Raw genomic sequence first — 9,907 nt, forward strand, 5'->3', positions numbered from 1 at the left:
AAATTTTCGTAATTTGGCTTGTTATGGGTATATTTGGCATGTATGTGATATATGCACTACTACAAAAAAGGATTTTTAGGACTAGCATTGCGAGTCCTAAAAATTTTTTTAGGACTCGCAGGGCACGAGTCCTCTATTTGAGAGCCTTAAAAACTAAGGTTTTTTAGGACTCGCATTGCGAGTCCTAAAAAATCTGGTTGAGTGCCTTTAATTAAGTTTTTAGGACTCGCAACGCGAGTCCTAAAAAATCTGATTGAGTGCTTTAAGTAATTTTTTAGGACTCGCTTTGCATATCCTTAAAAGTAATTTTTTTTAAAAAAAAATGCAGCTACAATTTTCATTTTGATTTATCAAAATATATCCCTTTGAGTGTCCAAAATGTATTATATATGTTAGATTTCTAAAATTTCAAAAGAAAATACAACAAAATATTTTTTTATTAATTACTCAAAAATATCATTTCAGTATTTAGTCTACTCGGCTTACAAAATCATATTACATGACAGTTTATTCTACAATCAAATTATATCATCACCAAATATTAAACAAGAAATGTATACAATGTTAATGAAATATATTTTTTATTCTAAAAACTTCAACTTTCAATGTTGTCTAGTATTACGCCAAAGAAATGCATCTCAATATAGACCTGCACATTATAAAAAAGTTATTTAATTATAAATATATTATAATTCAAACTTATAAATAAGTAGACACACACATCATCATCATCATTTGGCTTTTAACAATCAAATCAAAGTGAAAATGCATAATTACGCTACGCAAATTGCATTCAAATCAAATAGTTTTGACTAAATTAAACATCTAATTAAGCATCTTTTAAGAGACCCTTTTAATCATAATCCACCTCTTAATCTCTAATTTCGTTAAAACTTTAATGCAGACTTATTATTTATTATGATGTTATGGTTCAAGTGGGAAGGAGCTTAAGTGATAAGACATTAGTACTACTTAATTACTTGATTAATTAAGAAAGAAACATCACTAATTTGAATCCTATCTTGGATGTATAGTAATTGGAACTTGTGATGGAAAAAGATATTAAAACTATTATATTGCACATCAAATTCTTTGTTTATTTGCAATAACTAATGTTGGTTTTTTTTATCTTTTTATCTTTTAGCTAGGGACATTTTATGAAACAATTTTTCGCATTGTAAATACGATCAATTTTAACATATAACTTAATCAAAATGCTCCCCACAATTACACCTATTTCACGAAACGGAACCTATAATTACTAATAAGAAGAAACAAATTCAATCCACCAAAAACACATTTACATGCAAAGAGAGGAAGATTAATTAAAAAGAAAACCAAAACCATACCAATTTGAAAGTTGAAACAAGAAATATAAGAGTGAAAAAAATAACAAAAAGACAATTGGTACGCGAGAGGAAGAGTAGAGGTTGCATCAAGCAGAGTATATTAATTTTGCCCAATTTCAGATAGCCACAAAATGGTTGTATAAGAGATAAGTACGTATACGAGAACCGAAAGGCATTAACAACTAAATTCTTATTACAAATAGAAAAATAAGATAAAAAGGAAAACATGAAGAAAAAAAAATTCAGAATCTAAACCCAGAAACACCAAATACAAGCACAATTGAAAGAGAAAAGATGAGGATTTGATTCAAATTCTAGAAAGACCTATCCTGCACTTATAATCTCGAAAGCACAAATCTGTGATCACATAGTTACTCTAAATCGACTCTTTTGAGGCTCGGATTAAGCAAATTTTGTGATTAGTAGCAAAATTTAAATTCAACTTAATTATTAATTAGGTGGTCAAATGTTAAATATCCGGATCACAAATTTATCATTGTGGCAGCCATTTTTTTCATATTTCCACACAAAACTAAGTACAAAAAAATCTATAGAAAATCGGACAACATATCCTCTAATTTACTAGCCTAGCCATATGTCACAATCAACACCATGTCAAACAAATCAAACAACACACATGTTTTCATCCATATATCACCGCAGCACACAAAATTCTCAGAACCTACTTCACTAAGACATGCAAGTTTTCAACCTTCCGTTATCACCGCAGCACACAGAATTCTCATAACCTACTTCACTACGGATGAATATCTAAGATATTCAAACTCCACTAAGTACAAAAATATTTTACATATAGCCATAAATAAGAAGTCTTAACTAAACTAGGAAACTATTTTTTTATAATTCAAACTCAGTAAGCTCTAATAAAAATCTTTAAAATATATGAAAATAAAACTGCAATCAATTTCTAATTACATGAAACATGTTTGGTATTAATTACCTGTTCTACACCTTGAATTGAGGACCTTTCCTTTCTGGAAGCATCACCATGTTCAGCTTCAGCAGCTAAACTGTCATGGACGTCCACAGCATCCTATTAACAGTGGCAAACGTGAGAAGTAAAGGCAGTGAGAATATTTACAAAAGCAATTCATAGAAAATTCTAACACTGTACAACTTCCAGTTCTCGTGCTGCTCAAAATAAGGTGAGCTTTGTATTGGTTTGGAGAAAAATAAAAACATGAGAAGCCTATATTACTTACACATGGAAAAAAAATAAACTTTGGAATGTACACCTCCCAAGACCCATACTTATTTTTCATTAATACAAAATATCACTTCATTGAGCATTGGAAGTTCATTAAAAGATACTGACCCATATGCAAGTTGAAATAATTTGCATAAACCCTATGAATAATGACATCTATCATAAGTTCACTACCCAACTTAGCTAAAATAAATATGAATAGGGAATGAGGAGATCATACCTTAGCTATAGTCCTTTAAGTGTTTTCTCTTCATTTTGTAGTTGTGATAGCTCGGCCTCATCCTTAGCTATAGTTGTTTATGCTAGTTCAATTTCATGCTTTCTTATTGCAACACCCTCTTGAAGTCACAATTTTTTTCATCAATTTGTTCCTTGCCACTTTCCCAGCCTCCCAACATGTATTAGGGAATTTCCCTTTATCATCATACTCATCACTCCCATCACAGCAGTCTGAGATTAAGGACAAGTAGATTAGAGAAGACAAGTATCCAGCTCAAAACAACAATTCAGTAAAAAGATCTAATAATGGAATTTAGTTGGTATTGGAAGAAAATTGTTAAAGTCAAAGAGAAGTTCAAAGAGCTTAACTTGACTCATTTCTGTCCTAATGGAATTTATAGGACAGCTGAAGGTTACAAAGCTCTTGTTCTGAATAATCAAAAAGTATCTTGGTATAGGGAAGTTTGGAATAGAACCATCATACCTAAGCATCGATTTATCTTATGGCTTGCAGTTCTAGACAGGCTACAAATGAAAGATAGGTTATTTAGATTCAACACAACCACACCACTAATTATCTTTGTCTTATCTGTGGTAGTAACAGAGAAACAAGAGAACATGTTTTCTTTGACTGTCATTTGAGCTCTTCTTGCTTGAGGAAAATCAAAAGCTGGCTGGAATGGAAGACAGCAGCTTCTACTACGCATAAGCTGCTGAGATGGATTGCTAAAGCCAGGTTATCTCAGTTCAGGAAACAAGTCCTTATGGTGGCGTTGACAGCTATGATATACCAGATTTGGTGGTGTAGAAATGAGGCACTATGGAATCAAAAAGTTTATACAGCAAATATAATTGTTCAAAGGATTCAATTTAATGTAAAGTACAGAATTAGAAGTATAATGCCTAACAATGTTCAGTTGATAGAAAGAACTTGGTTTGAGAAATTGTAATAGTTTTCAGTCAGGTTTTTCTTACCTTGGCTGTTGAGTTGTAAATTGAAAGTTAGTAATACACAGATCTTACTTAACAAAAAAAAAAAAAAAGATCTAATAATTCTATATTACATCCTACATGCACGCCAGATTTAATAAAACATGATAATCAGAGAAAAAAAAAGGCTCATTACGATTGAATACCCATTACTAATTCAATAAGATTTTTTTTTATCCCTGATCAATGACATAGTTTCTTCTAAAATAACAATCCTCTCCAAAGAAAGAACTCAAAATATAAGAAAATTAAACTAGGGAAATAGAACATGGAAGGAAAAACTGGTTCTTGCTTCTATACAAGTTATTAAAGCAGTAAATTTAAAGCTACTTACCGCATATACCATCATTCACTCTAGTAGAATAACACTTTAGGAGCATGCCCTGCATTTTGACAATAGAATCTTCCATTTGGACAAGCAGATGTTCCTACAACCCACCAAACAAATATGCATAGCATTTATCAAAATCAGTAAATCACATAGACACCCAATAGAAAAGTATAACATTTCACCAAACAATGCAATGAAAAGAAAGGGAAAAGAAAAACCAAATGAATGATATACAAACTGCAGTAAATTAGCAAGTATAATAACCCAAAAAAACCCATCCCCATAAGAAATCAGATGCATCTTTCACCTAATATAGATAAATAATCAAATTCAGTAAAATATAGGAGAGGAAGATGATACCAGGCTCGTCGGTGCCATCGGGGTAGTCGCAAAAGTTGTCGTTGAGCTGGGTTTTGGTGAATTTCTTGGATCCGTCTTTACATTTGATGGAATCAGAAGACTTGTAGTATTTTCATCTGAGTAATGAAGCCAACACCTTCAATAATCAATCATTCTTCTCATCACATATACAAACAAATATAAATTGAAATGTAAGAAAAGAGAAAGATTCATCACGTCATTTTTCATCTGAGGAAGATGATTCTTCTCATCACGTCAATCCCCATCCCCACCATTGAGCCCGCATCTGAGACGAGGAACACCACGAGCCCAGACCCACACCTCTTCCCCGTCACCGTCAGAAAGTGCAAGAGGCGGACGGCTTCGGACCGTTGGTTGACAGCCCTGGGTAGCGCGTATGGTGGTGAGCTCGCGGGGGTCGACGTTTCGAGGGCCGGCGGTTTGATTGGACTGGCGCGTGTACGACTCTGGCGATGGGACGATGGCCGTTCGGGCCTGCCAGAGGCAACACAGTGAGAGAGAGAATGAGGTTTCGGGGAAGATAGAGGAAAAGAGGGAAAGAGAAATGATTTTCATTTTTTTTTATTTTAAAATTTTCTTATTTATTTAATTGAAAAAAACTAATATCTAATATATAAATTCTTTTTTAGTTAACACAATTTATTTTTTATTTAAATTAAAAAAATCTTGTGCGTGTGACTGAAATAGATTTCCAAAATGTGTATTTTAACCCATTATATATTTTCGAAACAAATGAGTGTTTTTATGCTCTTATACTTAACAATTTTAAGGACTTGCTTTGAGAGTCCTTAATACTCTTTTAGGACTCGCAAAATGAGTCTTTAAAAGTCATCATGTTTTTAGGACTCGCAAAGTGAGTCCTTAAAGAGTATTAAGGACTCCCAAAGCAAGTCCTTAAAATTGTTAAGTAAAACACTCATTTTTTAGCCCAGATTTTTTTAGGACTCGCATATTTTTTTAGGACACTCATTGCGAGTCCTAAATTGTGTTTTTTTAGGACTCCCAATGAGTGTCCTAAAAGCTCCATAAATATTTTTAAGGACTTGCATTTATCTGCGAGTCCTAAAAAAGTGTCCCGTAAAGGGTATTTTGTAGTAGTGATGTGTGGGACCACATTATTATGTGGATATATTTGGGTTACTCGGCACAAGGCGATCCTAGGGAGCAAGCTAGTGGGAAAGTCACAACGAGACCAATGCTTGACCCAAGGAGAGTAAAAGGGTATTTTTGGTATTTAGTACATTACCGGGATATTGGGTAATGGGAATAAATATTTGAGGATACATTTGGAGTTAGTGAGATCAGGGGGGGAATTCTAGGGATTTAGATTATTTTTCTATCAGGGACGTTTGTGGGCACCCCGAGCCTTGGGATTTGCTTAAGGTTACTTAAGCTCGAAGTAACCTCTAAGAACTATAAAACTCAAAAAATAGTCTTGTTCTCTCACTTGACGCCTGATAGCATTTTCGAAGGAAACTCGAGTTTTAGAGCTCGGATTCAAGCAAGGTTAGAGTCATAGTCATAACGATTCTAGGAAAGATTATAAGCTTGATAGCTAGAGGATTTAGCTGGAAATGACTTAATCAGAGGTAATTTAAGTTTTGAATTTATGAGTTTCGATTTCCTTAAGTTTCTTGAGTTTTGATTTGAATTAGAGATTTGGTGGAAGTTTTTGAGTGAGATAAGCTTGGGTTTTGATGGTGTTTATGTGCGGATAATGTTGAGGGATTTAATTCTACGTTTGAGATTCAATTGGGTTGGATTTTGGGTGAAATTGGCTGAGGAAAATAGGGGAAATTTTGGGTTCATAGGGTCGCGTTGTGGCCCTGTTATTGGGGAACCGTGACCCAAGTGAACCCAGGGCCTAGGAGGGGTTCTATGATAGAGTGTGCCGCGATTCTCTGGGGTAAGTCGCGGCTCGTGTCCTGAATTCCAAACAGGGGCTCTCTGTTCTGGGAGGCACGCCGTGACCCTTAGGGTCAAGTCGCGGCCCATCTGAGCAACTTTGGTCACCTTAGGTTTTTAGAGATGGGAACTCAAACCTAAGAGCTCGGGATCGATCCTACTACTTGGTTTAGTAGAGTTCGACATCCTAGAGGCTGGGACTCGGTCCGAAAGCCTTTATTTGTTCATTATTGATGAGATTCTTTATCATGGTTGTGAATAGGCTATCGATAGGGGCTCTAAACCGGGATCGTGCTCGAGGGTCATTCATTCGTAACCTGTGATTGGACCAAAGGTAATAAAATTGCACCCGGTATGTGATACATGTAATTATGGCTTGGCCTGAATTGTTGAATAGGAATATGAATAGGGCATGAACGCCTGAGAATGTGCATGATTATGATTATGCTTGTGATTGTTGATTAAGCATGTCGAATCCTTTGTATTTGGATATTTAATATATGATATATGCTTGTATGCATTATCTGATTGAGAAAATCATTGTCTTATAAGTCAATGGTGACAATAGCGCGTTGAGCGCTGGTCATTTTGGTTAGGCTAACCAGGAGTGCATCATACGCTTGTCCAACCTAATGGTCGTGGAAAATTCAGCGCCAGGTACGCTAGGCCAGCTTCAAGACTGGTTATATAGAGGATAGGGCAGCGGGACCAGGGTGACTTATTAGTCCCATGTCCTGGGGTTGGACCACAGACTTGACTTATAAGTTAAGGAACGACATTAGCACGATGAGTGCTGGTCGAAAGCATTGAGTTATAAGTCAAGGGCAATAATAGTGCATTGAGTGTTGGTCTTTTTGGTTAGGCTAGCCAGGAGCGCATCATACGCTTGTCCGACCTAATGGTCGTGGAAAATTCAGCACCAGATACGCTGGGCCAGCTCCAAGGTTGGTTATATAGAGGATAGGGCAACGGGACTCAAGGTGACTTATTAGTCCCATATCAAAGGACATTGAGCCCCAGTATGATTTATTAATCATGTATTAGGGAGCTAAGCCCCAGTATGATTTATTAATCATGTATTAGGACACTGAGCCCCGATATGATCCATTGATCATTTATCTTGGGCTATTGGCCCCATATAATGTTGTAGTCATTAATATGAATGGTATGCATGCATGAGTAGGGTTATTACTACAAGGCATGCTTATTATGATTTGGAACGTGTTATTAACTACTTATGAGTGTGTTTAAGTTTTCTTGTTGAGTCTTGGCTCACGGGTGCTATATGGTGTAGGTAAGGGGAAAATAAAGCTGGACCATCCTTGAGTTGGAAAGCTTTGGTGATGATGTGTACATATGCGGCTGCTTGACCACCACGACCAGGGTTTCTCAGAGGAACTAGGGTCAAACCTTATTTTTCCGCTTAGGTCGGCTAGTTGTAACTTTTTAATTGTAATTGTCCTTTTTTTTTAATGTAGTTTGGGATTCCATGTATGGAAGTAAACGTTTCTAGTGAAACGGTTGTACCTTTTGACAAAAAAATTTAACCCTAAACCATTAATCATGTTTAGTTACACGGTTATGGCCAAATGACTCGTTTAACGAGTCTAGCACTATTTAAAATACACAGTGTAATGGTCCCTGAGTAGTAGGGTGTTTCCACTTGGTATCAGAGCATGCCAAGGTTAAGGGTTCCTAAAGACAAGCTGGACATGTACACTCGTCACTAAAGAGAGGCTTCACTCAGGGTTTGGTGACTATTTATGTGGTTATGTGTTGAACTGCTTAAATATGATATAAATGCTTTATTGCATGCCTTATTAGAAAGCATGAGATATTCTGATAGGGCCTAGCCCTTGACTGTTGATATGATTATGTGCTTGTCTGCTCAGTTGATATGTGTGCTTTATCTGCATGCTAAAGTTAAGAGCATGATATTTTGTTGGAAGAGCAGGGATTATTAATTGATGCATGAATGTTATGGGCATGTATTTTAGCACTATAATGGTATGTGAATGTGGTGTTGTTTGGTTTTCCTGTGGGAAGGCTTTTGAATGTGCTCATCATACTTAATGGGTCAAGTTGTTGATTGCAGAAGAACTCAAAGGTTATGTACCCAAGGCAGTTAATGGGACCCGGTAGTGTTTATGTGTAGGCTGGGAATTACAGCCAGAGCTTGAGCCCTCCGCCTACCCCTCAGAATTGGCAGCAAGTGTTTACCGATATGCAAGCAAGATTGCAGAGACAAGAGGAAGAGATCAGATGTATAAAACAACAGGTTCTGTCAGGGAACATCTCTTCCTTTGTTATGATAGGAGTGGACCAGTTTTGGCTCAGCCTAGAATTCCTATATGAGAGATTTCAGGAATATTACCCTCCAGTTTTTGAGGGAGGCCTAGATCCATTCAGAGCTGAATAATGGATGGTGTGATCAGTTCCATCATTGACGGTATGGGGGTGGTAGGTCACGATAGGGTGATTTGTGCTACATATGTGTTATTGGAGGATGCCCAGACTTGGTGGGAAGTGGTATCCCAGACACGAGATACAGCTGCAATGAATTGGGAAGAATTTAGGCAGTTGTTTAATGAAAGATATTATTGTGACGCAGTTAAGGCTACCAAGACAAAAGAATTTCTGAACCTGGTTCAGGGAAACACGATAGTAACAGAGTATGTTAACAAATTTGATGGGTTTGCCAAATTTTCTTTTAATATGGTACCCACGAACATGGCTCGGAAAGAGCGATTTATCCAGGGATTGAATTCTGGGATAGCTTAGGCCGTTAGAATCATCCCAGTACATGAGATCTCTACCTATGCTCAGGTGGCAGGGAGGGCCCTTGTTTTTGAGGGCAAAGGAAATGAGACGTGGAGGGAGAGTGACGAAGAGCGCGGAGCTCAAGCAGTGATACCTCCGTTTATTGGATTAGGTAGGGGCAGAGGCCCCAGTGATCAGTAAAGAGAAGTTATTAATGTATTCAGTACCCCTGGACTAGAAAAGGGGTTCTGAAGTGCTCAGATGGGCCATTAGGGCGAGGACAAGGATTGGAAACTCTATCCAAAATGCACTCGATGCAGGAGGCACCATCTAGGAGAATGCCGAGCAAAGGCATGTTTCTTATGTGGGATGGTTTGGCACCTCAAGAGGGTTTGCCCATGGCTAAGGAAGGATGAACTAAAGGGGGCGGATAACTTGACTCTATCTCGAGTTTCGCTCTGACGCAGTCAGAGACGGAGGTTGAGGCTGGTCCCTTAGTAGTGACAGGTCAACTTCCTAGTTCCAATTCTTATATTGTGCTGATTGGTTATGATGCCATGTTTTCTTTGTTGTTTTGCATCTAGTAGAAGCACCAAATTAGTATGTGGATGACGTGGCTATGTTGTGATGAGAATTTGAAACTCTACTGGTAATTTTTAAGAGATGAATTAGATTACTGTGGGAAAAAATTCATCAATCGATGTGATAGAGTTGGTTATAACCGACTTTGATATGATCTTGGAT

General features: G+C 36.9%; 1 protein-coding gene across 4 annotated transcripts; it reads right to left on the reverse strand.

Annotated features, from left to right (window-relative positions):
- Nucleotides 1-419: 419 nt before the first annotated feature.
- On the reverse strand, nt 420-5,448 carry LOC133802132 (uncharacterized). 4 transcript variants are annotated; one of them, XM_062240388.1, is made up of 6 exons: nt 4,750-5,448; nt 4,478-4,593; nt 4,121-4,214; nt 2,798-3,027; nt 2,311-2,403; nt 420-649 (listed from the first exon to the last, which is right to left on the reverse strand). In XM_062240388.1, exons 1-4 carry the CDS (start codon nt 5,051-5,053, stop codon nt 2,891-2,893), a joined length of 651 nt encoding a protein of 216 aa, XP_062096372.1. In that variant the 5' UTR covers nt 5,054-5,448; the 3' UTR covers nt 420-649; nt 2,311-2,403; nt 2,798-2,890. The 4 variants fall into 4 exon arrangements, 2 of the variants coding, with proteins under 2 accessions (XP_062096372.1, XP_062096374.1); XR_009877159.1 differs by lacking the exon at nt 2,798-3,027 and having other exon boundaries at nt 4,694-5,052; XR_009877158.1 differs by lacking the exon at nt 2,798-3,027 and having other exon boundaries at nt 4,478-4,613; nt 4,694-5,052.
- Between the last annotated feature and the right edge of the window lie 4,459 nt (nt 5,449-9,907).

This window comes from Humulus lupulus, chromosome 9 (assembly GCF_963169125.1).
Source record: "Humulus lupulus chromosome 9, drHumLupu1.1, whole genome shotgun sequence".
Classification (NCBI taxonomy): domain Eukaryota; kingdom Viridiplantae; phylum Streptophyta; class Magnoliopsida; order Rosales; family Cannabaceae; genus Humulus; species Humulus lupulus.